The sequence below is a fragment of the Macaca nemestrina genome, chromosome 5 (assembly GCF_043159975.1).
Source record: "Macaca nemestrina isolate mMacNem1 chromosome 5, mMacNem.hap1, whole genome shotgun sequence".
In the NCBI taxonomy this organism is placed as follows: Eukaryota; Metazoa; Chordata; class Mammalia; order Primates; family Cercopithecidae; genus Macaca; species Macaca nemestrina.
Window position 1 is genome coordinate 16004151 of NC_092129.1, and position 27726 is coordinate 16031876.

Sequence of the window (27726 nt, forward strand, 5' to 3'; positions counted from 1 at the left end):
AAGATTACATATTGCGTGATTCTGTTAACATGAAATGTCGAGGATAGTCAAATCTATGGGGACAGAAAGTAGATCAGTGGTTGTCTAAGGCAAGAGGTAGAGGGTGGGGGGACTCTGGTGGAGGGGGTGATAGGAATGATGAAAGGTTGAAGAGTGGTGGCTACACGATGCAGGATTTCCATTTAGGGTAATTAAAATATTCTAAAACTTACTGTGATGCTGTTGTACAACTTTGAATATGCTAAAACTCAGTGAGTCATATACTTTAAATGGGTGAATTGTATGATATACAAATTTTATCTCAATAAAGCTGTTAAAACATTAGGCAAACATGAAAAAATCCTAAACTCTATAAATAATTGTTTAACAAAATAAACAGAAATTCTGTTTCATAATTTACATTTTTAACTTAATATACTGACTCCCCATATTTGTTTTGTAGCTATCGAGTATGCTATTGTATAATTATAACATATTTAATCGAAACATTTACTGAATATCTTTTATTACTGTAAGCAACGCTGTGATGAACATTTTTAAAGCTAAGTCTTTGTACAGATGATTAAATAATTCCTTAAAATAAATTCCCAGATTTGGTCAGTTTTCAATACCTAGCAATACACTGCTTTCCAGAAAAGTTTTAATAATTTATATTCATACTACTGATGATAAAGTGCTTGTTTCCTTGTATATTTGTCAACAATGAAGATTATAGTTTTTAAAGTTATGAGTTTGATAGACAAAAAATGGTATCACATTTTAATCTGATTTTTTTTTGTTTTAGTAACCCCTCAACAATACAAAACTGCAAAGTGTAAATCTGAAATAATGCATTATATATAAATCAAATCAGTCCCTTTAAAATAAAACAAAATGGATTTAATGGCTCACCACTCCTTTAGGATGTGTGGATTTATCTATGGATAGTGCAGAAAAATGAGATACATTTACACTTTGCCCTCTCAACATATGAACAGAGAGCTGACCTGGAGAAACGTGCCAAATGAGATACCAAAATAGTGAGACACCAACATAATTTCTGAAAATGCCAGGCAGCACACAAGCATTTTGCTGAGATTTGTAAAAGATGAGAAAAGTGTTAAGTCTCAACCAACACAGGTTTAACAGAAGACTTTAAAAAGGTATGTGTTACACAAAACTTATATAAGAATCTGTCTCAACAGATTATCATGCTGACTAGGCATGAATATTTCCTTGAAATCTGTAGGTGGTGATTCAGGAGAAGAGTTACCACTTGAAGTATGTTGATGATAATTTGTTTTGGAAAATGTGTTTTAAAACATACTGGTTTATTTTCATTGTTTACTCCAGCCTAAAGTCCTTTTTTTTTTTTTTTTAAATGAGACTGATTTTGCCAATTGGTTTTTGTAATTCATGGTACAATTAAGAACATAATCAGCAGATTAAGAATTCCTTTAGTAAGGTATTTATTAAGGTATTTATACACTGTATATGAGGTAGACATTTGAATATTTCAGGATTTTTTTCCTTTGATAGTTGTTCATGTCTTTTACCCATTTTTTTTTTTACTAATTTAAAAGTATATAATACAGTTAATATACGTAACTGTTATGGTGAAAATGGTTTTCCTAGGTTGATGTTAGCTTTTTACTTTTGTTGATGTTATTTAATGAGGTACAAAAAGTTTGTTTTTTGGGCAAAAATGGTGAAAGTAAGTCTAAATACTTTGTATACAAAACTAATTAAACTGAATCTTTAAAGGCTCCTGATTTATTTGACTAAGATCGACGCCATTTTTTGAGGCAGTATAGTCTATTAGAACTTAAATAAATGGGTATAATAGTATATTTCAAAAGAAATATTTTTACTATACTATATATAACTCTTTTTTTTTTTTAAGTGGAAATGGTTTATTTCACATTTTGAAGAATACAATCTAAGAGATTTTCACACATTGGTTGACAGCACAGACTCTGGAGTGAGATAGTCCTAGGTTCAAATTGTGGCTCTGTTGTAAGCTACTATGTGACCCTAGGCAAATCATTTAACTCTCTAGCTCTCAGTTTCAGTATGTGTGAAACAGTGGTAATAATAAGGTTGTTGTAAGGTGTTAGGCAAAAGCAAAAACTTAATAACCTTTGCAGCTATTATTATAATTATGGTAATTACTATTTCATTTCATTCAGAATCTAATTCTCTATCCTGAAAAGAAAGACGTACCAATTAACATTTATTGAGAGACTTCTGTGTGTTCAAGACTCATACTATCTCATTTAATTCTTACTTCACTCCATGAGGTAGAATATATTAACATCTCTCTATTATAGATAAGAGAACAGAGGATTACTGTAAGCCTAATCTGTCCTAGTTTACAAACCTTGTATATTAGAAACTGAGATTTTGGTCAAGTAAATGAAAACATGATGAAAAGAAAACAAGATAATACATTACAAATGAGTAACTATCTTATTAAATTTCTATCACCACAGCAAATTACTCATTTCCTCACTAACAAAAATGGTAGACCATTTTGTGAAATGAATAAGCATTCACTATTTGGTGAAATAAGCATTTCACTAAATGTATTCCTCTCTACTGACTGGTAACCAAGTAATATACACAAATTAGATGCATCTTATCTTTCATAACTAAAGGTTAATTTAACAAGGGACATTTAGCTTGTATAATTTATCTAGCAGGTAACAACTGCTGTTTTCTGATCTAAATCTGCTGACCTATAGGCATGAACATAAAAAATACTTTGAATGGCTAATTTTTTAAAAAATGCATTTAAAAAGTAGACTTTTTAATTTAAAACAGTGATCTTTCTGAAATAAGATCATCATCATTTCTACTTTCGGGTCCTATCTCACTAACCATGTAACACAAAAGAGAAAGAGTAATTGCGGCCTTTACTTATGGTTAAAGGACAAGATAAGACTCTTGTTAGTTTTTAAAATTGTTGTTAAAGAATTATGCCATCCTCTTAATGCTTTGTGAAACTTAAGGGTAATAAATGCAAGTTTTGATCTGGAAAGGAGGAAGGGAAGCATAATTATAAAGCACATGCTACTCAAGATAGGCCTGGGTAGTGTTGAAATGCGAACTTAGGGCATTCTGAAGGCATGGGTACTTTTCAAGATAGTTCATCTGGGGAGAAGGTGACAAAAAAGGAGACAGGAGAATCCCAAGTACAAAATTCACTTATTCTGAAGTTTTTCTGTGGACTGACTCTATTTACAGCAAATATAAAATAAAATTTCTTATATTATCTTTTTCAGCTACACAACTCTGCTCCCAGGACATACCTCTTAGCTCAGAAACTGGAATAGTATTTAATAACTATTCCATGGATGACAGATAAAATCATGCTGGTATTAGGAATTATCTAGATTAGTAATATTAGAGATTAGGAAAAGTTTTATAGGCTGGCTTGGGAATCTAATCACAAGACATTATTTTATGAAAAAATGTGTTCTAAGCTCGAAACAATAAAATGTTGGGAAAATAACTCATTCACATAAATCAGGGGCTTCCAGGAGACCAAAATCTGGGTTTATTAAAAAAAAAATTAGGGTACCTTTGTGTTTTACAGCTTTAACACAAAAAAATCCTTGACTAGCAAGTTCTTCCCATTCTAAGTCGATTTACAATATATATGTATGTCCTTAAAACACTGTAGAAAGCAAATGCAAATCAAAAGGGGTTACCATACTTACCAAAAAAGTAAGTGATACTTACTTTTTTGTATTCACTTAAAGTTAATATGTATTCATTTAAATTTGTTAGTATTCACTTAAATTTAAGGATGAAGTTGTCTGATATTTCCAAGACTACTCAAAGAAAGAGTGCATGGTCTCTTCGTATAACATAATCCATTTGACATAAATGGTATAATTTCTAGTCTAAGTCCCTTCTATACAATGTTAGTTCCAGTTCCCTAGTTCACTTGCCAAAAACAGTTATCATCCTAGATAATACCTAATTAAAGGTGGTAAAACATGCATTTAGAGACTCCGGGGCTCATAAACAAACCACTGAATATAGTTTTCAATGTTAAGTTAAATATCAAGTTTTATTTATTGGTGTGTAACTTCTCCTCAGCTTTTTTTTTTTTTTTGAGATGGAGTCTTGCTGTGTCACCTAGACTGGAGTGGAGTGCAGTGGCGTGATCTTAGCTCACTGCAACCTCTGACTCCTGCTCCCGGGTTCAAGTGATTTTCATGCCTCGGCCTCCGGAGTAGCTGGGATTACAGGTGTACCTGGCTAATTTTTTGTATTTTTAGTAGAGATGCAGTTTCACCATGTTGGCCAGACTGGTCTCCAACTCCTGACCTCAGGTGATCCACCCACCTCAGCATCCCAAAGCGCTGAAATTACAGGTGTGAGCCACCGCACTTGGCCAACTTCTCAGCTTCTATTTCTATAAGGCTTTGATAGAAGCTAAGTGCTGTTACTTCACTTCACTTCTCTGAGATTCCTCAAAAGGGATTGGATGACATGCTCAGGAAGCAGTTTCCCCAGATATTACCAAGCTGTTTTCAAAGATATACTTTTTCCATCCTCACCACCACACAGCCTTACAATTCAGTAAGTACAGTTGATTCATTTAAAAAATCAGACACATTAATTTCAGGACTTTTCCTACATACAGTGCAGTGTGCCAGAGTCTATACAGAGCAAGGCTGTCCTACTAAGCCAAAGATGAAGAGCTCAGAGTTCATTTAGGCAGCTCACAGGTAGAGTCTGTGGGATGGAGTATGAGAGAGAAAGGGAGTTGTGCAAGTGGCAGGAGTTGGGGGGTCAGAAGTACAGGTGGATTCCCTGTGAGTGACAGCTCAAGGCTGTCCTGAAAACCAGCAGGATGAAACCACATGAGGCTGAATAGAGAGCAGCTCACTGGGGGTTAAGTGTGGGCAGAAATGGTCAGATAGTGCTGGGGTTGGAAGCTCACCAATGCCAGAGTGGAGACCTCATCACCCTCTTGTTAACAACCTTGGCATTCAGTTGTGAGCCTAGGAAAAACAGACGCCTTTGCCCTACAGAAAGGCCTACTCTAGATAAAACTTAAAACCAAATGCTGACAATATGTACAGACGACAGAGTTTGGAGATTGAATCCCACATCAAGTTGGAGAAGCTTAGGAACACCTTGGGCCTGGTATACTTACCTGTTCCAACCATAGGCTTTGAACTAAGTAATAAGCAACTGGAAAAGTGGCAGGAAAACTTCCTGTCATAGATTCCAGGCAAAGGAATAGTATCATTGAGAAAGGAGCAGAAGAAAATGCTATCTGCCCCAGGGGGAGGTCAGGAAGTTTACTTGGGCCCAGGACCTGGCAGTGGTACAAAGCAGAGGTCTGTTGCCACCGTGGGAAGAGCAGGAGTGCTGAGCAAACCCCAGAAGAACAGGAAGAACCAAAGACTGAGGTTAGACAGGAGAACTGAGAAACTCCCCCTGCCTCCACTATAAACCTTGCAGAGAGTCATAAGCAACATCGGTCAACCACTCAGTAAATCTGACTTTGGAAAGAAAATGAATCACAAATACTAGAAAAATGAGAATAACTGTTGACTTCTCATCAGCAAAAAGAGAGGCTGGAAGAAAAGGGAACAAAATCTTTAGAGTGGTGAAAGAAAAAAACGCAACTGAGACTGAGAAATTATCCTTCAAAAATAAGGGTGAAATAAAGACATTTTCATACAAACAAGGGCTGAGATAATTTTTGCCGACAGACTTGCCAAAGAAAACAGATTAAGTTTCTTAAAATATTAACACACAATAGCCATATGACCCAGCAATTCTACTCCTAAGACATATGAAAATGTATGTTCACACGATGACATTATGCAGATATTTATTGCAGTTTTATTCATAATAGCCTCAAACTAGAAACAACCCAAATGTCCATCAACAGGTGAGTGGGTAAGTTCTATTCATATAATTGAATACTATCTAACAATAAGAATGAACAAACTATGCAACAGGGTAAATCCCAGAAAACAGTATGTTTTCTGAGTTTCTTCAAAGCCAAGGTTGATTATGAATATTTCCATTAATATGAAGTTCTAGAATTGGCAAAACTAATCTAGAGTAATAGAAATCCAATTAGTAATTATCTAGATGATTAGGGAATCTTCTGGGTGTCAGATATGCTCCTTATCTTGACTGGAGTAATGATTACAAGATAAATGCATTTTTCAAAGTCATTGAACAATACACTTCATTTATTTATATATTTTTTGAGACGAGTCTCACTCTGTCGCCCAGGCTGGAGGGCAGAGGCACGATCTCGGCTCACTGCAACCTCTGCCCCCCAGGTTCAAGTGATTCTCCTACCTTAGCCTCCTGAGTAGCTGGGATTACAGGCATGCATCACCACACCTGGCCAATTTTTGTATTTTTAGTAGAGACGCGATTTTGCCATGTTGACCAGGCTGGTCTTGAACCCCTGACGTCAGGTGATATGCCCGCCTCGGCCTCCCAACGTGCTAGGATTACAGGTGTAAGCCACCACAACCGGCCTGAACAATACACTTTAAATGTGTGTATTTTATTACATATAAATTACATCTCAATGATGATTTTATATTATCTTCTTCAGAGTTATAAAACAGTACCTGTAGAGATCTGTCTTGTTATCAAACCAATCTGACAAGACTCGAAAGGTAAAGAGGGGAAAACGCTGATGAAGAACATGAAAGCTCACATTTTCAAAGGTGTAGTTAGTTAGAGCCACCTAAAACAAAAAGGCAAGACATCATTATAATAATGCTTACGTTTATGTAGCAAATTTTGTTCTAAAAGATACCAATATCACTTTAACCTTTTCATAGTAGATATTAAAGCTACTTGTAAAATTGATGTGTGGTATAACTGAATCATAATTCAAAACTATGTAGAGCCTACTGGACAGAAATGTTCATAACAAATTGGAAAATTAATTAGAGAAAACAGACCTGATGAGATTCAACTTGGTCATATAAGACTTATTTTAAGAGATCCTAGTTCTTATCATTTTTATACTCTATGATAATATGCATACTGACAGAAGCATTGTCAAGCAAATTAATTTTTTGTTCTTTCCATACTTACTTTTTGGTTCTTGATGACATGCTGATTAATGGGATTCCACAGATTTGAGGATAAGTTATCTAGTTAAAGGCAGGCATTCTCCTCCCAATAATTACGTTACTAGACCCCACTACACAGGCATTATTATAGAGACACTCAATTTCATTCCAAAAGCAAAATATTAAAATGTCAGAAATGTCTCCCCATCTTCAAAATATATAAATGAAAGCTGTGTTAATGGGTAAAAGATCCTGCAAAAGGGCCCAAATTAATAAATATGTACTTTCAGCTAGATGATTTCTCTGAAATATCTACAAGACAAAAGCAATCTAGACAATGGCAGGTATTTCAATGCAAAATGGAAATTAAGGAACCAGTGGTCTCCATTCTTAGGTCAATTTGGGATTCTGAGAAATAGTTCAAACAGCACTTCACAATTGTATATTACAATTTTAAATTACTTTCTTTTCCACTCCTGTGATCCAGGAGGTACAAAATAGGGACTGAATGTTAATCTTATCTCAGTGCAGTGACCCAAATTGGTCTTACTTTATCTACAATTTCTGTCAATCTTCAGAACAATGGCAGTACAATGCAGCATACTTCACAGTGTGTGCATGTACTTGTGTATGTATACATATACACAGATGCCCCTCATAGGTTGTAAAAAGGTAGAGAGTAATGGAATGAGGAAAATGCCACAAGATTAAATGAGGAAGGATTATAAAATCACTAACAGAATGAAAAAACCCATATTGAAAGAAGATAATAGCAGAATAGTTCTACTAAAAGTCAAGTTAGGAATATGGAAATGTCTCAACATGCAGATAAAGAGAATGAAAAGATGAAAATGAGAAGAGGGAAGATACGGGGAACAGAGAACAGAATGTTAATATATAATTAGGTTCCTAAAGGAAAGCTTAATATGGAGACAGGAGCAATAATCAAAGATATAATTAGCTGGACCTTAGATTTCTCCTCTGCCGTACTACATTCCAGAGGTGAATGGCACTATATCTATTTGAATTTTAAAGGAAAAAGACCGCTGTTATTTTATATGCAGTAAGTGTAACAATTATGTGGGAAGAAAACAAAGATACTCCTTGACTCCTCGAACTCCTCTTCTCTAACGATTTTGTCCTCCATTCTACCTAAGCTACCCACTTCCATAATCATACCCCAGGATCTATCAACAGGTGTACTCCCTCCAAAATCTCATGCATCCCATTCTCCGACCATCATCTCCTGTGCTTCCAGCTTACTCCCCTTGGTGCTCTGACCTCTCTGCTCCTTATTTAGTTTAAATTTCATAGTCATTCATGGTAACCATTCCCCTGCATGTACCATTCATTCCCTTGTCCCTCTCCTGCTGCTGCTGCTGCTTTTTTTTTTAAGTAAATCCATAACCATTTGTGAGTGATGGTCAAATCTAACTTGAATCTGTGAATTTAAACATAGCTGGTGGGTATATCACTTTAATTTCCTAACCCAAATATCAAATAGACTCTTAATGTGGCCCAGTGTTTATATTTTCTCTCAAATTCTCCTAATAACCATTTCAAACTTCTCTCTTCTCAAACCCCAAAAGCCTCTCCACAATTCTGTTTCAGCTAAGAACAGTAACTGCTATTCTACTGAGAAAATGAATCACAAGAGAACTTCCACAGATTCTCACTGCCATATCTCTACCTACCAACATCCATACCCATATATTCTGCCTTCCTGTCTGTTACTATACTCTTACTTTATCTAAACCCAGGCCCTTCAACCAGTGCACTAGAGATGGCAATCAGTAAATATTTGTTGAATTGAATCAAGTCTGTTTCCAACTCACTTGGCAAATTCTTGAAAAGCCTAGATTGAGTTGACATCCAGAAGGCCTCTAAATGTAATTGTCTGGGGAAGAGCCATTTATTGTCATTTAAGCAGTCAACAAATATCTAATAAAGATTACTATTTAAGAGGTATTTTGTTTTGTCACTACAAATTCAAAGTCCATAAGGAAACTGCAGGAGTTCTATGTTCAAAGTAAAGCAGGAAAAATAAATCTAGTACCTGTATATTAAAAAACAAACAAAATTTATTATTACTATTATTTTAAGAGATGGGGTCCTGCTTTAGCTCCCAGGCTAGAGTACAGTGGCTATTCACAGGCATAATAAATAGTACACTACAGCCTTGAATTCCTAACCCCAAAACGTCCTCCCATGTGAGTCTCCTAAGTAGCTGGGACTATACGTGTGTGCCACTGTACCCAGTTCCAAATTTTATAAAACAGGTAAATTATCCAGCTCATAACTTTCTTATAGTTGTTTCCCACATTTGTATAAAGATCAGAGATATTATATATTCATCCTAAATAAGAAAACATTTGACCCTGAATTTTCAGTGAGGACTAGACAAGGCCCTAAACTTTGAAAAAAATATATGTTCTCTAATTTCCGATTTTAAGCTACTAGTGGATATACAGGGATGAAAAGACCCCTGAAACTAGGATTCAATAATTTACTTTTGTGTTTATACACTTAAAGTATGTGTTCATCTCAAGCAATATCAGACTATAGATTAAAATATATAGTGAGGCCGGGGCAGTAGCTCACGCCCGTAATCCCAGCATTTTGGGAGGCCGAGGTGGGCGGATCACTTGAAGTCAGGAGTTTGTGACCAGGCTGGCCAACAAGGAAAAACCCCGTCTCTACTAAAAATACAAAAATTAGCCAGGTGTGGTTCAGGCACCTGTAATCCTAGCTACTCGGGAGGCTGAGACAGGAGAATCGCTTGAACCCGGGAGGCGGAGGTTGTAGTGAGCCGAGACTGTACCACTGCACTCCACCCTGGGTGACAAAGCGAGACTCCATCTCAAAAACAAATCAAATTAAAAAAAAAAAAAATATATATATATATATAATGAAATATACACACCAAATACATTACAATCTCTGTATCTCCTATATCCTGTGCTGTATCACTAGAAATTACTTTAAATCATTGGGGACTTACACTCTTATTACTTTAAGAACAACACAACAAGATAAAATTATTCTCAAGCAGAGTCATGTTGTATATTGCATACGGCAGCTTAGAAAGTCAAATGTTTTATATAAATCCAAAGAGCTAAGAAGACAATAGTGAATAATAAGTATATAATAGAAAGTGTCTAATGAGAAAGTAATTTCAAAGAGCAGAAGCAATTGTAGAATTAGCTTTCTTTGAAATATAAACATTTTAGTTGATACTATCCAAAGTCCAAAGTCTAAGAATAGACCAATTTATACTAGGTATCTTTGTTTCTGTTTTGTCTTTTTTGAGATAGGCTCTAGCTCTGTCGCCCAGGCTGAAGTGTGGTGGTGTAATCTCAGTTCACTGCAACGCTGCCTCTGAGGTATAATATTACAGTGCACTGCAGCCTTGAATTCCTGGCCTCAAAAGGTCCTCCTGGCTGAGTCTCCTGATAAGCTGGGACTATATGTGTGTGCCATTGGCTCTCAGGATCAAGTGATCCTCCCACCTCAGCCTTCCAAGTAGCTGTTGCCTGGCTACACACTAGGCACACGCTACCATACAAGGCTAACTTGTATTTTTTGGTAAGGATGGGGTTTTGCTGTGTTGCCCAGCCTAGTCTCAAATCCTGGACTCAAGTGATCCACCCTACTTGGCCTCCCAAAGTGCTAGGATTACAGGTATGAGCCACCGTGCCCAACCTAATTGTTTATTTTTTATTTTTAATAGAGACAAGGTCTCGCTATGTTACCCAGGATGGTCTTGATTGAACACCTGGCCTCAAGCTAACCCCTCCTGCCTTGGCCTCCCAAAGAGTTGGAATTATAGGTGTGAGCCACCATGTATGGCTTTTTTACACTTCAAATAAGAGAAATTGGGTAACTTCAAGGATGCAAATATTATCCAGGAAAATTCCATGATCTTACTTTTTTTGTGTGAAATAATTCCTTTTTTAAGTGAATGCAAATTAATGTGATAGTTCATTGAAATTACTCTACTAAAAATCCTTATCTGAGCCCCCAAAGCCTTAATTATTAACTATTTCAAAGTACTGTCTCTTTAATTTATCTTATTAATCTGACCCAGTATTTAAATATAGTTCGTTTGAGAAGCTCCTTCCTATTTCTTGACTAAATTTTTCTTACTATAATAAATCAACGAGGCCAAGCTGAATTCATCCGGCTTTAAGTGCAAAAATTATTTAAGTGAAAAAAAAAAAAAAAACAAAACGGTGAAATTAGACAATATTCAACGTGTACAACACAATATTTTATTTTATTTTGAGACAGGGTCTCGATCTGTCACCCAGGCTTGAGTGCAGTGGCATGATCACGGCTCACTGCAATCTTAGCTGCCTGAGCTCAAATGGTTCTCCCACCTCAGCCTCCCAAGTAGCTGGGACCATAGGCATGTGCCTCCACATCCAGCTAATTTTTTTAGCTATTATTTGTAGAGACAGGGTTTTGCCATATTGCTCAGGCTGGTCTGGAACTCCTGAGCTCAAGGGATGCCCCTGCCTGGGCCTCCCAAAGTGCTGAGATTACAGGTGTGAGCACCGTGCCTGGCCCCAATATTTTATTATAGTTTAGACCTTTCTAATTATTGCTACCTCAGACACAAAGAAAAAAAAAATAAAACTCACCTGAAACATTAAAGTCTAATACCTCTGTAGTTTTGCATTTTAGAAAGTACTACTTTAACTCTACATAAGTATAATAGTAATTGACAAACGCATAAGCTATATAGTAAATCTTACTAATACTCTATAATGAATAAATCATTATATTGACCGAATATCTTATTTCCAAACAACATTTTGGATAAATCACCTACCTCATTTCTCATGATTCTCCAAAGATTTAGTGTAATTCGGCCAACAATATTTATCTCACTCATTGTATATGATCCATACTCATCTCTTTCAGCTGCAAATCTGTTCTCAATTTTGTCATCTATAGAAATGAAAACAGATTGTATCAGGGCTCACAGAAAACAACTTTCAATAAAATTATGCCAAGGAAAATGAGAATAAACATTAAGGATGAATATTAAAGATGACATATAATTCACAATGTATGAAAAAATTTTGTTTACCTGAAGTCTCTCCCTCCCTCCTTCTTTCTATATTTAAATAAGAAACACTTTTTTCTTTAAATTTAGTAATTTTTGGCACTACCTTTTTTCTTCATTTTTTAAAAGAGACAACTCACTATGTTGCCAGGTTGAGTGCAGAGGCTAGCCACAGGTGCAATCATAGCACCCTGCAGCCTCAAACTCCTGGCCACAAGCAATCCGCCTGCCTCAGCTGCTCGAACAGCTGGGACTACAGGTGCATCATGCCTTGCCTGACGCTACCTTTATAAACACCTAATGCTAACATTTGCTTAGTTTTAGCATGAGAAAGGTCCATAGTTAATCTGGTAATTTCTTGGAAAAAAAATCAGTTCAATTTTTAACCTAAACGATTCTCTGAAAATTTGTTGACATCATGTTCATATTCAGGATGAAATTCTCTTGAATGCCTATGGAGAACTAGAAGAAGGCATATGGAGAATTAGATGAAGAGTTCCTCATAGCAAATAGAGTTCTGAGTCTAGTTTCTTAGGAGGTGAATTTTACCTAGAATATAAATTAAAATGTGTCTCTCCTATATAACACTAGGTGTATGTGAATGTTGATGATTAAAGGTTCCAGAATAATAAAAATATTTACAATATTGAATATTTATTATGTTCTAAGAATTTTGCCAACATCATTTATTTTAATACAAACATTACTTCCTTTAACACAACCACTTAAAAAGTAAAATTTTCATTTTGTATTACAGAAAATTCTACTCAGAAATGTTATATCTTGCCCAAGATCTTACAGTAAGAAAACTAGTATTCTAAACTAGGATTACCTGAATCAAAAGACCATGTACAACCACCCAATTCTCTTTATTTTAAAGAGATAATGTTTAAAAGTTTGTTTTTCATTTAGCAAACAATAAAACATATACTCTGGTACTGTTTTAAGTTCCTCACAATCACCCTATGAAATAAGTTCTATTGTCCCTATTTTACAGATGAATAAACTGAGGCAAGGATATTTAAAACCTATCCCAAAAAAGATGTTGGAAAAAAAATATATACCACTATTCCTATCATGCAAAGGACACACAAGCTACACAAAAATTCATGCAATGAAAAGCTAAACTTAAAGCATCTCTGTCCCCCGCTCCCTTTTTGTCTTGTTCTATTGCCCAAGCTTGGGTGCAGTGGTGTGATCATAGCTCACTGCAGCCTTGAACTCCTGGGCTCAAGCGATTGCCTCACCTCAGTCTCCTGAGTAGCTGGGACTACAGGCACATGCTATCACACCCTTTTTTTTTTTTTTTTTTTGGTAGAAATGGGGTCTCACTTTGTTACCTGGGCTACTTTTGAACTCCAGGGCTCAAGCAAGTCTCCCATCTTGAGCTCCCAAAGTGTTGGGATTACAGGTGTGAGCCACTGCACCTGATCTTTTTATTCCAATTTTTTGCAAAGTTAAAAAACTTTACTGTCCTGGAATCTTCCAGCTTTAACTTTTCCCAAGTATACACTACTTTGTTTTAGTTAGACTTGTGGGAACCCTTGGGAACAAATTTATTAAAAATCCCAGGTTTATAAAGAAAACCTAGTTTTAAAAAATGCATTATAAACTACAAATAATTTTGGTATGAATATTATTACTCCATTTTCCAGTCAGAATCAAACTTTGGGGAATGGGTTTCAAAATTTCTGCAATATTTTTAGCCTGATATCCAAATAAAAATCAATGATTAGTTAACTATTAGTGTTCCTCAACCCATCCTGCCCTTCTTCACCAACAAAATGAATAAAAAAAAAAACAGAGCCAGGCACACAATAAAATTATGGTACAAGTCAAAGAAATGCTATGTAGCTTCATAATAATTATGAAGACTATTTCATAATGCAGAAAAATATGTGTGGTAAGACACTAGATGAAGGAAGCATAATAAAAATGGAATATATGGTATGATTATTTAAAAACCACTACATATGTATATGAAAAGTGACTGAAAGGAAAAAACTCAACAACTATACTAACAGTATATATAGCAGTGAGACTAGAATATTTTTATTTTATTTTTAATTTTTTCTGCAATGGAGTTATGCTGTATCTAAAACACAACTTAATACTTAAAAATTGGGCTAGAACGTAAGTACCCTTTAACATTTTGTCTTTATTTCCTTTATAATTTGCTCTGTAGTTGAATGACAAAACATTCACAATGATACAGACCTGGCACCCGAGAGATCATCTGACATAAGTCAACACTTAAAGCGGCAGCCCTTTGTAAGAGGTAACCCCAGGAATGCATCTGAATCTCGTATCCTAGCAGAATATCAGGATCATACCTAAAACAGGAATTAAAAAGTTATATAAGTACCATACATTTGAACCTTTAACCAGAGTAATTGTTTCTTCATGATGTAAGGTATGAAAATAAAAACCTGTGTTCTCTAATGGTTCCCAGATTGAGAAGGGATGATACAGTGGTACCTACAGAGTTTTTATACAGGAAGAGATGGAGGGTTAAGAGTACTTGATTTGAAGCTACTTTGTTTCTTTTATTTTTTTGAGATGGAGTCTCACTCTGCTGTCCAGGCTGGATTGCAGTGACATGATGTTAGCTCACTGCAACCTCTGCTTCCCAGGTTCAAACGATTCTCCTGCCTCAGCTTCCTAAGCAGCTGGGATTACAGGTGCCCCACACCAAGTCCAGCTAATTTTTTGTATTTTTAGTAGAGCCGAGGTTTCACCACGTTGGTCAGGTTGGTCTCAAATTCCTGACCTCCAGTGATCTGCCTGCCTCAGCCTCCCAAAGTGCTGGGATTATAGGCAATTTGATGCTACTTTTGTAAAGTAAGCAGAGTTTTTACTTAGACTGTGTATTTGTTTGATACAAGTGGGAAAAGAGGCTGATGGAAATTGGGGTGGAAGGCAGGCCATTACCACCGAAGTATATGAGTAAAGGTACAAGTGAGAATATAATGTGGGCAGGGGAAGGTGAAGTGTGAGGGTGTATGTGGGTATGGTATTTTGAAAAAGATCCCTAGGTCATTCCTGTTGTCACTTATGTACGCTTGTAATCTATACCACCCTTAAAGTTTTAATGCTGAGAAAAAAAAATGAAAATGCCTTCTTTTTCTCACTTAATTTTAGTAATGACTTGGTTCTCATACAAAATAAGGCCTAAGTAATGACAAGTTTGTCCTTTAAATTTAAAAGGATGGTGATTCAACTTAATGGAAGAATAAAATATTAATAGAGGTGGGATTAAGGTAGGGAAGGTAAACATCAGAATCTAGAAGAAAAATGTGCTCCTTGTGGTCAGAGCTGCACTGGCAAAACGGAACCGACAACCTGTGTCTAATCCAGAAGGAGCCTCTTTGTGGCTCCTCTTAGGACCTCCATGTTGTGACCACCAGAGAGAAATGTTTAGTTATAAATATGAAAATTTATCTTGAGTGGAAAATTGTGTGGGGGAGAGAGGAACTAATTATAAGTTTTGAGAGCAAAAACTACAGTAAGTAGCTCTATCAATTAGTAGCATTATCTTGTTCTTTATAAATGCCAAAAGGCCAAGTGAAATATCACAGAAATTGAAATCGTTGAGTTTTACACAACTACTCATGAAACACTAAATTGTGAGATGTGTAGCCTGTCCAATTTAAAGCATTTAATACCCTAAGCCTCAGCCAATGTCTACAGTATTAGACTACATTAATTTACTGATATAAGCTATCTATGGCTACTCTGCAAGTCTGGCATAACAATGGATCATGACCAGAACACCAGATCTGCTTTTAGAACCAATATGTTAATGTTTTATCATAATTCCATAGCTGTCTTCTAAAAATGGGTATTGAATGGCTTTCGTTTTTACCTAGTCAATAAAAATTGGAATGTCACAATAAATGTTTTCTGATTTTTAATTCTGGAGTATTTAAGTGGCTGATGTCAAAAGAACTAGGTTCAAACTTCTGCAACAGCATACTTGCAAATTTCCTATTCCCTAAAGGCCCTATGAAAGTACATTCTGTAGTAAAAATTTTAATTTTATGGTGATCTGTTCATGATCCACTGTTATCCACAGACTTGCTGAGCAGTCTTCAAGCTTGTTAGGAGAAAAAGATATTAAACATATTACTTATGTGCTTTTCTCTACATAAATAGGATTGACATTTCTGAGAAAATGGCTTAATTTAATAAACAGCTATTGAAGCAAGGCAATAAGCAACAATGGCATGAATATCCAGAAAGATCCCAGGGCACTCAAGGAAGGAGAAATATCCCAATACTCTTTCTGTTTAGTCTTCCAACATAACACCCAAACCCTTAACCAACTCTTTGATACTGCCTTCATCTCTTTCATTAAACTCTTCTTAGTCCAAAGATAGACTATCTACTTGTCCAGTGTGTCTCCCTTTAAAACTAACTGTGTAATGAATGGCTACATTTGAGAATTGGGGCAGAAGTATCAAGTGGCTCTAAGGATCACCAGGGGTCGCAGACCTGAAGAATTCTCATACGCACACAACAGAACCCACACAGTTGTCTGCTAAGTACTCAGAGTGGCTCAGAACAGGCATTACAATGTGGCCACAGTTGACCTTGATCTTAATAATTTGGAAGATTCCTGGAATGCCTATCACATAGTTACCTATCACACATCACATAGTTATATATCACATAGTTACACAGTTACAACATGAAGAGGATGCCAGATGATTACACAGCCCTTCTGTTTTAAACGTTATAGTTCTTCTAATTTCTTCATCTGAATCGTTCTCATTTATGCAACATCTTGTTATTGCAAGAACTTATTCCAGTCAGCTGTTTGTTCTGTTGTGGCAACTAATGGAGCTGACTAAGTACACTTTTTTCCAAAAAATAATGCATTGAAAATAACTGTTTCAATTAAAAAGTTGTCTATTTTTATAAACTGCTACAGCTCAGAAATGACTGCTGAAAAAAGTTAGCCTGTGCTTCTCTTCTTAGATTTATTTCACAGATTTTGTCCCTTTGGAAGAACTGTAAAGTTGTTTCAGGCATATTTTTCAGATATATTACATATATTTATTTTTTGACCTGGAGGCTGTTTAGTCTTAAGAGACTCTTTTAAAGCTGATAAAACACCTGTTTTCAAGTTCAAAAGCCAAAGGATTCCATTTTTCTTCTCTAAAAACATTTGGAGTGAATAACAAGGTCTTGACTTGTTCTTCAATTTCTAGTGGGTTTTATTCATTCTATCAGGTTTCTGAAAGTTACAGAAAGAACAAGGTTGGGTAGTTGGGATTAGTGGTGAACACAACCCAAAACTGTGGATAAAATAGAAGCAGAAGAAATAGGAAAATGGTTTTATTTGCTTAGGTAGAAAAAAGATGCCTCACAGTATTTTAAGCAACTCACTACCATCTACACACATGATAGATAAGGGTACTCCAGTAGAGGCAAGGGGCACGGAGGGGAAGGAATCATCTTGAAAAAGAATTCTGAGGTTAAATGGATATGATGTAAAATAAATGTAACAGTATTTAGGGAAGAGGAAAAGGGAAGAATCATAGTTTATATTTAAGTTAGGGAGACTGGGCAAAGTAAATAGTCCAAGGAAATACAGAAAGAGGAAAACGATTGTGACAAGATTATAGATTAAGTTTTGCTTGTTTAATATCACTTTATATTACTTTTTGTGTTTGCCACTTGAGAAAGTATTAAAAATGGAAAAATAAAGATATATTTTATTCGTTTTTATAGTATACCTAGCACTGCCCCTTACACACAGTTAACATTTATGTACTCACTAAGTACCAGACATGAGTTTAAGAGTTTTATGTGCATTATCTACCCATCTTACAGATTAGGAAAACAAAGTTGAGAGAGTTAAGCAACTTATTCAAGACAGAAACACAGGGCTGGCTGACTCCAAAGGCTGTGTTGAGTAAGTACACAACAAATAGTGTGAAAGAATGAAATAATCAATCTTTTTGCAGGGTTGCTTGGACTAATATATAAAGAACACTATAGAATTGAAAAGTTGACATTTAAACATTTTCCTTTTTATGACAGTTTTGTTTACCCCTTTTTCCTTAATTACTAGTACATTTCATTTTATGGACATTTAAGAAAGTTGTACTTGCAAATGACTGACACATTTCTCGATGCTGGTAGGTAATCCTATCGTTGGGAATATACCTAACAAGGAAAAGGCAAGCATACAAGTCCAGGGATGTTACTGGACATGTGCTGGTACACAAAATAGTATTGACTGAAACTCTTACATATTTCTTTTTCTGAGTTGCTTGCAGAAATAAAAGAAGTGTGGATACTGAAAGCATCTGACATGTTGATGACAACCTCTGTGAGAAGATAAAAGGTAGGACTGACAATGACGAAACTCAAATAGATGGGACTCTATCTAGTCACCAGTGCTATAAATAGTAAAAATACTTTACTCTTTTTTCCTTCATAGTCATGGGTAGTAGCATACTATTTTTGATGCTCTGTCATTTAATTTTGTTTTGTAGAAAACACGTTTTGGTTTTCTAATTCTCAGAATGATTTACGTTAACTCATCTGGGAATCAATCTGATGACAAGTCTGTAGAATATCATCTTAATCTTTCGTGTAGAATACTGATTTAGTTTTTATAGGATAAAGTTCAACTATATAAGCAAAACAAAAAAGGGTGAGTATAACAACATGCTCATGGACAGCTTTTATCTGTACATCAGGATCCAAAGGGTGTTTTCTATCTTGCTTTAGACATCTAAAAACCTAAACCTAGCAATGGGCAGAATCCTTAAGTTTCTACAAAGTGAAGCATTAAATAACAGAGTCTATGGCTACCAAGAGTTACACTCTTGAGAAAATGCAAATGATCCACTTAATGATTTTATTTTTAAATTAAAATATTTTTGTTAAAATTATTTTCATAAGCTTGGACAAGATTCTACTATCAATCTGAGGACCAACTACCAAATGGTCAAAAGAAGATTTTTAAGGAGCTCTGTGCACAAGAGTATGTAATAGACAGTTCAACATTTATTAACAGATAAATTTATACGCAGAATGCATCCCAAAGGTTTTTGAAGAGATTGGCTTGTTTAGAACTCAGAAAACTTTAAAAAAGAAAAACAAAACAAAACAAAACAAAACAAAAAAGGTACTGAAATGGTGGCTGGCTCCTAAGGTAGAAACCTAGTTAATGAATAATACAATGGAACTTTATACAGTTCTCCATTATTTCAGCACTATAGAAAAACAAACCTCAAGAACACCTGGGAAGTTAGAGGCTAAACAAATATTTGTCTTTCACTGGCCCCTCAATCTTGAGAACAGAACACTGCTTTTCCTATCTTGTCTGATGAAAATAGTGATGGTGGTGGGAAGTGAATATAAAATTTTTCCAAGAGTAACTCTGCTTTCAAGGCCCATAGGAAGGGATTCGTTTTCTTCCTACCTTCACTTTTGTCTTCACTATTATCTGCAATAGCATGAAACGACTCTCTGAATAAAAACTGGAAAAATCAGATAATACAAAACAATACCTCTTTATTATATTTGCAATTTCATGAAAAAGTGCCTTCTCATCAGCAGCATAGGTGACTTCGAGTCCTGTAATTCCAGATCTAATAAGTAATGGAGTCTGATATCTGATATCTAAAAAATAAACAAAATGTCTATTATATATAACATTATGTAATAATATACCTTCATAATATAAAAGTAATATTATAGCTTACTTTTAAGTGAAATTGTACTACTGAAATACTTCAAATTAAGAAAACATCCCACCAAGTAAAAACATAATTAACCCAATGTCTTTAAAAAACTCTCAAAAGATTTTTTAGTTTCATATACAACTGAAAATTCAAATTTTATATTTTCAGCTATTCTCCTGAAAAGACTGCATTCACAAAATTTCCTAGAAAATGACATATCACTGGCTGGGCACAGTGGCTCAAGCCTGTAATCCCAGCACTTTGGGAGGCTGAGGCGGGCAGATCACGAGGTCAGGAGATCAAGACCATCCTGGTTAACATGGCGAAACCCCGTCTCTACTAAAAAATACAAAAATTAGCTGGGCGTGGTGGTGGGCGCCTGTAGTCAGCTACTCGGGAGGCTGAGGCAGGAGAAAGGCATGAACCTGGAGAATGGCATGAACGCATGAGGCGGAGCTTATAGTGAGCTGAGATCATGCCACTGCACTCCAACCTGGGCAACAGAGCAAGACTCCATCTCAAAAAAAAAAAAAAAGGAAAAGAAAATAAAATAACATATCACTTGTGAAGAACCTGTATTACTTTGTTTCTGTCTTTACTCTTCCTAGCAGGAGAGCTTTGCTTAGCACAGGACATTTTAATCTCTGGTATGATGAAAATGTTTAACCACCAACTCTGTAGGAAAAAAAAGAAAGCCTTAATTTTTAGTGCTGGCCTATTTCATGATGTAAGGACCCCTCCCCGACCCTATGGCTGATTTCCAACTGCCAAAGCGACAGCAACTAGTTTGAAAAATTCATGAAAATCCAAGAACTGGCTGTGAGCTGGTATGTGTCAGCTCAAGCACATCACTGAATAAATTGCAAATTCTTAATATGGTTGTATTCTGTGCTAAGACTTCCTCCTCAGTGGACTGAATTCACTTGTAATGGTGACCACTGAAAGCTGCAGAGGGACAGTAGGTATTTTATAAAATGCCTTACATGGCATTCTGTATGAAGAACCTCTGAATCAAAAGTATATGTACTTAGAAAGAAAGATAAAGAGATATAAGCAAAGAAAGAATACATCTTAACAGTATCTTATGAACCATTAACTTATAGTAGTAAGATAAACTCTCCTATCAGCAAGAAAATACTTGCATATGCATACATAAGGAAGACTGTGCACCTAATCTAGGGATACATAATAATGTGGACTCTGTATCAGTAATAATTATTTTTATAAAATAATACTTAGAACAAATTGTATAAGCTAATTATAAATATTGAGATCTTTATATTGCACTGCTTCTAACTTAAAAATAAATAAATAAATGGGGTCTTGCTATGTTACCCAGGCTGGAGTGTAGTGTCTATTTATAGGCACAATCACAGTGCACTACAGCCCCAAACTCCTGGGCTCGAGCTATCCTGTTGCCCAGCCTCCCAGGTAGCTGGGACTACAGGCAGGCACCACTGTGCCTGGCTGCTTCTGACTAATTCAAGTAAGAATAATACATCTAGGACAAAGTTATACACAATCTTCTACTCCTATCTCAGCAAACATTTTAGAAAAGAGTCCTCAGGCTTGCTTAGATTGGATCTTCAGCATAGGAATTCCTCATTAAAAGGTTCCTCCTAGAGTGGGCAGGTATATCATTAATAAAAACAGACAATACCTTGACTGAAAACTGTCTTGTCTTTATCAATCACTATTACACCCGTGAGTTCTGTTTTTTCTGTATCTGGCAGTGGAGCGTCAGATGAGATGCAGTAAAACAGAGCACAGATTGGGTCAAATTCGGGATCCGGTTCTAAGTCTCGTCTGGTTCGAGCATGCAACTCCACACTGATTAGGGTAAGATTTTGTATCTATAAAAGCAAATAAATATTATGTTTTTAAAACATTTTTTAAAGACATGCTCAAAGAAGTATGTTTCACTAAGGCTCTAGAGAAATATGTATGTAAGATTACAGAAAAAATGGACATAAAGGACAAAGTCACAACTCAGCACTCCACAGATTAAAACAAAAGATTTTTACTCCCAAGATTAGATCAATTCATGATGTTATTTCAGAAAATCTGCTCTTGCCATAATTTCTCAATGACAATATTTAGACTATTTTTCTCAAATATATGCAGGAGCTCTCAATTCTTGTTTGAGAAAGAGAATGACTAGTCCAAGTGGTTATACATTGAAACCAAAGTCTGTCACGTTTTACTCTTCATGTAGGTAGCTAAACTATACGGTTTTACCTGTAGTTTAAAGTAAAAAGAGAACTTTTTTAGAATTTAAATTTCCTACCAATTAATTCACTACTACTTCAGGGCTACTTAGACTTTTGCATACACTAGGGTAGATTTTTAATTATAGTTTTTCCTGGAAAAAAAAAAAAAGAACTGTTATGGTATCAACTACACAACAGCCAGATTTTTACCCATGCACATTTTCTCTTTAACATATAATGCAAAAAATGTTAATATTTGCTTTTCATGCTTATTTTTCTATGCCAATAGAAACTTTTAACTGTAATTCTTAGTTTTCTTTCTAAAATCAATACAGAGTAAGAAAAACAAAATATAGGTTAAATTCATGATTACAGATAGAATTATACTTCATCTTTTTATCATGTACATGTACCTGGCAATGGAAAACAGATTACTGTTACAATATTGGTAATTGTTCAGATCATATAAATTTAACAAAGGATTTGTGTTTTGTATTTATCTTGCATGCAAAATGTTGAAGAAACGTAAATTCAAGTCTCTCACTAGCGACAGGAGTAGAATTTGGTAAATCTCTATGAAAATTAAAATTCATTGATGTGGCAATCCTATCCCTGAAAATTTATCCTAGAGATAGATATACATGTAGACAAAATATACGCACAAGGATGTTTACTCAAGAATATAATAGCAAAGACCGGAAAAAAACTGAAGTTTACCTGTTGGGGACAGGTTACATAAATTATGTGGTATCCATAAAGGATACATACAATGGAATATTCTGTAACCTTTAAAATTTTCAAGGGAATGAGGCAGATCTATACGTCCTAATATAAAAAGAAACTATAATACACTGATAAATGGAACCAGTAAATATAGCAAACTTCTATACACGAAAAAATGGAAGCACATTCATAGAAAATTTCTGAAAAGTGACATAAAAATGTAGACATACTTATTGCTTTGGGGGAAAGAAATTGCTAGCCTAAAGTAGGAGAAGTAGGAGGGAAGCTTACTTTTCATTGCAAATTTTTTTGTCCTGATTATTTTTGGTACGTACCGTTGCACATGCTCATTAGTAAATTTGTTAAAGATTTTTTTTTTTTTTTTGAGACAGGGTCTCTCTCTGTTGCCCAGGCTGGAATGCAGTGGTGTGATCATAGCTCACTGCAGCCCTGAACTCCTGGGCTCAAGTGATCCACTCACTTCAGTTTCCCTACTAGCTGGGACTCTAGGTACATATCACCATGCCCGGCTAATTTATAAAACTTTCTGTAGAGATGGGGCCTTGTTGCTCAGGCTGGTCTCAAACTCCTGGCTTCAAGCAATCCTCCTGTCTCGACCTCCCAAAGTGCTAGGATTACCGGTGTGAGCCACTGTGCCTGGCCACTAAATACTTTTTAAAATAAAAAGAACATCAATTATGCATGTATAAGGCATAACAATAAAACAAATACAAATCTACCACTTTCCTCAGAAACATATACTGCTGTTTCTACTTTAAAATATTAGGATTAAAAAAAATCAAACCACATGAAATGGAGAGCTAAGTGAAAAAACTTTTACTTTTAAATGCATACTCTTCAGAATTTAATTTTAACAATAAGCATGCATTAATTTAGTAAATAAAAAGTTTTTAAATGGAAAACTCCTCCCACAAACCCAAATAAAACAAAACAACTAGTTTCATCAGAAAGGGATGAACATATGAGGCCGGGCACGGTGGCTTATGCCTGTAATCCCAGCACTTTGGGAGGCTGAGGCAGGTGGATCACCCGAGGTCAGAAGTTCGAGACCAGCCTGGCCAGTGTGGCGAAACCTGGTCTCCACTAAATACAAAAATTAGCCGGGTGTGGTGACACATGCCTGTAATCCCAGCTACTAGGGAGGCTGAGGCAGGAGAACTGCTTGAACCTGGGAGGTGGAGGTTGAAGTGAGCTGAGATCGTGCCATTGCATTCCAGCCTGGGTGACAGAGTAAGACTATGTTTCAAACAAACAAACAAACAAACAAAAAAAAAAAAAAAAAAAAAAAGAAAAGGGTGAACATCTGAAAAGACATAAAGACTCTGAAAACAATTTTAGGTTACAATGGTCTTAGAGGTTGATTTTTGTTTACTAGATCAAATTTTCACACTCAAAATTTGCATTTCTATTCCTTGATAACAAAATGCATTACTGTGCTTAGGGAGTATTTTTTTAAAGCAAACTATATAAAGACATGGCTTGAGAGATTTAGTGAGTGTGACTAGGCAAGAGGGAGGTGAGAAAGGGGGACAAAGATTACAACCCTTGTCTTCTGCACTGAGTGTTGACGTGAGAAGAAAGAGAGATTATCCTAGGGTAATGGAAACAGGGAGAAAATGCCACAAGCACAATTTCCTAGAGAAAGGAAGAGAACAGTGTTGAGTTTTTCTTTGGTTTATTCCTGTTTCAACCACCGGGCGGCAGTTCGGAATGTGCCTTGAGATGAGGAAAGCCCGTTAACTGGAGGAAGAAGCTGTCAGAGCAACTAGTGAGACCTCCTGAGTGATTTTAACTTCCAAAGGGCCCCTGGTTCTGAAACAGGGTTACCTAGGAAAATGTAGAAAAGTATACTTTTCAAATAAGAGAATAATCAAATGTAACACATCTTTTTGCTATAGTCTATCAAATTTGCTTTAATACATATTTTTAATAGTTTTAAAAAATTTGCTAATCTCAAGTGTGCATTTGATGGTATGTATTACTGAATTTATCACTGAATTTATGTAGGCTTCAGGGGCCAGTATAGACATAGGTATAAAACAGAAAATGTATGGATGTTGTTGAATGAGAAAAATGTGCAAATGAATAAATAAGAGACTATGTTCCGACCTAATTCTAAAAAAACATAATTTTCAGTTCAAATTTGAAGAAAAAAGGAGGACAATATTAAAATTTTTCCCTCAGGCCAGGCGCGGTGGCTCACGCTTGTAGTCCCAGCACTTTGGGAGGCCGAGGTGGGTGGATCACGAGGTCAGGAGATCGAGACCATCCTGGCTAACACAGTGAGACTCCATCTCTACTAAAAATACAAAAACTTAGCCGGGCGTGGTGGCGGGCACCTGTAGTCCCAGCTACCTGGGAGGCTGAGGCAGGAGAATGGAGTGAGCCTGGGAAGCGGAGCTTGCAGTGAGCCGAGATCGCGCCACTGCACTCCAGCCTGGAGGACAGAGCGAGACTCCGCCTCAAAAAAAAAAAAAAAAAAAATTTTTCCCTGTTTATGTTAATCTAACCCCTAGAACAGTTTACAACAGAATTGACTTGAGAAAAAAAACTACACTTAAAAATTGAATTATAACTTAAAGGTGATTACTAATCTTCTGCTTTAAGAGCAAAGACATAAAATGACTGTATAAAACTAGCACTGTCCAACAGAAATATAATAAAAGTTACATGTAACTTAAAGTTTTCTAGTAGTCATATTTCAAAAAATAAAAATAGGTTAAATTAATTTAAAAACACTTTGATCCAATATATTTAAAATATTATTCTTTCAACATATAATCAACATAAAAATTACTAATAAAATATTTTATTCTTTCCATGAAGTCTTTGAAATCAGTATGTATTTTATCCTTCTAGCATCTCACTGTGCATGCTAAATTTTCTACAGAAATACTTGATCTATACTTAATTTCATAAAACTTAGAGTAAAAAATAGTATTACATACCTAAGTTGTTCCAAACATACTTTGAGTCAACTATGTTTTAAAATCTAAATTAAAATTAAATAAAGTTTAAAATTCAGTTCTTCAGTTGTATAAGCCAAATTTTAAGTTCTCAATATCCATGCTGGTAGTGGCTACCATATGACAGCACAGGTGTAAACAATGAAAATATACTTCGATTTCTACCTTACTGCCAGTCAGATATGTACTTTGAGTTTGTTTTCTGCATACAAATAAATTTATAGTGACCCATTCACATATTCTTTCCAATGCATACTGTGGCTGACGTATATTTTTGCAAAGTCCTAGTCTTTGGCAGACAGCCTGTGCTGTGAAGATAGCTGGGTTATATAGAGAGTATGTGAATGAATGAATTTATCCTCTTTTGTAGCAAGCTCTAATCCACTGAGCCAATCAAACAGAAAATACAAGTAAATATCACATTTCAGATGTGATATAACATCTTAATATAATAATCCCCAAAATACAGTCTTTTTTTGTTTCTCCCCAAAGAGACAGAGTCTTGCTCTGTCTGTAGCCTGGGCTGGAGTGTAGTGGCACAATCATAGCTCACTGCAGCCTCGAACTCCCAGGGTCAAGTGATCCTCCCACCTCAGCCTCCCAAATAGCTGAGACTATAGGTGCGTGTCTAATTTTATTTTTATTTTTTGGTAGAGACAGGGTCTTCCTACGTAGCCCAGGATAGTCTTAAACTCCTCGACTCAAGGGATCGTCCCACCTTCACCTCCCAAAAATCTTTTCTTATTTTAATGTCCATAAGCTGAATTTCAGTTATGAGATTTGTGAAAGATATGAAATCACAAAGCAGTCTCAGCAACTTAAATTCTTTAAGTTTCTCTATTGTATATAAACATGTAAATATACAAAATAGTAAGAAAATGAGAACAAGATGAAGATTAATAGGATAGAATTCAATATATTCCTTCCTCGTTAAAAAAATTCCATACTTGTTTTATAGAATAAAAGAGGAGTTAAATTGAACACAATGTATGTGTCCTTACTGTTGCAGTTTTACCTCATGTAAAGCTTTTGCCTCCTGTAAGTTTTGTATGCTGACTTTGAAACCGTAAGTATTGTTTAAAGATGGTCCATCAATCTGAGAAGTTTCTTTCTGTGGGGTATTTACTGCTGCAAATTGATTCTATAAAAAAAAACACACACACACACAGCCAGAAAAAGATACGTGAGCAATCATTTTTCTTTTGATTACTTATTCCCACATAATACGCTTTATGTGTTTGGTAATAAATGGTAAACTAATATCATCTCTAAATTCAAGGAGAAATTGTATTTATTAATGTTATTTTCATGCTAACAAAGATATCAGAACTGGATATATGTGGAAATATAAGTAAACCATATGTTATCTCTCAGTTCAGAAGCCCCCAATACTGAAAATAATAGTTTTGTAGGGAGTTGACATTTATACCACATGGACATTTATCTTGACCTTTCTTGAAAGTAAGACAAGCAAGCAATCAATATATTTCCAACTACTTTGGCTAAAGTTTGAAAAAGATTTGAAATATTGATTTGTATTTTACCCTAATACAACATGTGTCCTGAAAGATGAATTAAATAAGACAATGTAAATAATCTTCAAAGATTCAGAAAAAAATGGCATCTTTCCTTTCCTCACAAAATTTTTTTTTCTGATTTCTAAATCTATTAACTGTTTCTCCCAAAGTGTTATGTTCACAACACACTGATACAGTATTTTTTAATATATGTAGCTTGTAATTCAATACTATTTTATAAATGAAAGTTTAAAAAGTTTTATAATCTCAAAGAAATACTAAAATATATTTTATGTAGTTAACGACATTTATAAGAAGTCACCAATATATAAGTGATTTCTAGCATATATTTCCAAGGATGCATGTCCAATGTATACTTCTTTCATATAACCATATAATTCTAAGTTTTGTCATATTTTTAGTATTTGAATAAAGACATCTGCGACTTTCCAGAGTTTCA

The 27726-nt window shown here is 35.3% G+C and overlaps 1 protein-coding gene across 6 annotated transcripts in view; it reads right to left on the reverse strand.

The window, feature by feature from the left end:
- LOC105492089 (REV3 like, DNA directed polymerase zeta catalytic subunit) overlaps positions 1 to 27726 on the reverse strand; it is a 189405-nt gene that overhangs the window by 40190 nt on the left and 121489 nt on the right. For all 6 annotated transcript variants that reach the window (XR_011623291.1, XM_011758974.2, XM_011758977.2 and 3 more), the window contains 6 exons: positions 26765 to 26890; positions 21490 to 21682; positions 19656 to 19767; positions 14344 to 14459; positions 11890 to 12008; positions 6603 to 6721 (listed from right to left, as the gene is read on the reverse strand). Coding sequence is in view for 5 of the 6 variants with exons in the window: in XM_011758974.2 (XP_011757276.2) it covers positions 6603 to 6721; positions 11890 to 12008; positions 14344 to 14459; positions 19656 to 19767; positions 21490 to 21682; positions 26765 to 26890 (785 nt within the window). In the remaining variant the exon portion in view is untranslated. The remainder of the gene's footprint in view (positions 1 to 6602; positions 6722 to 11889; positions 12009 to 14343; positions 14460 to 19655; positions 19768 to 21489; positions 21683 to 26764; positions 26891 to 27726) is intronic.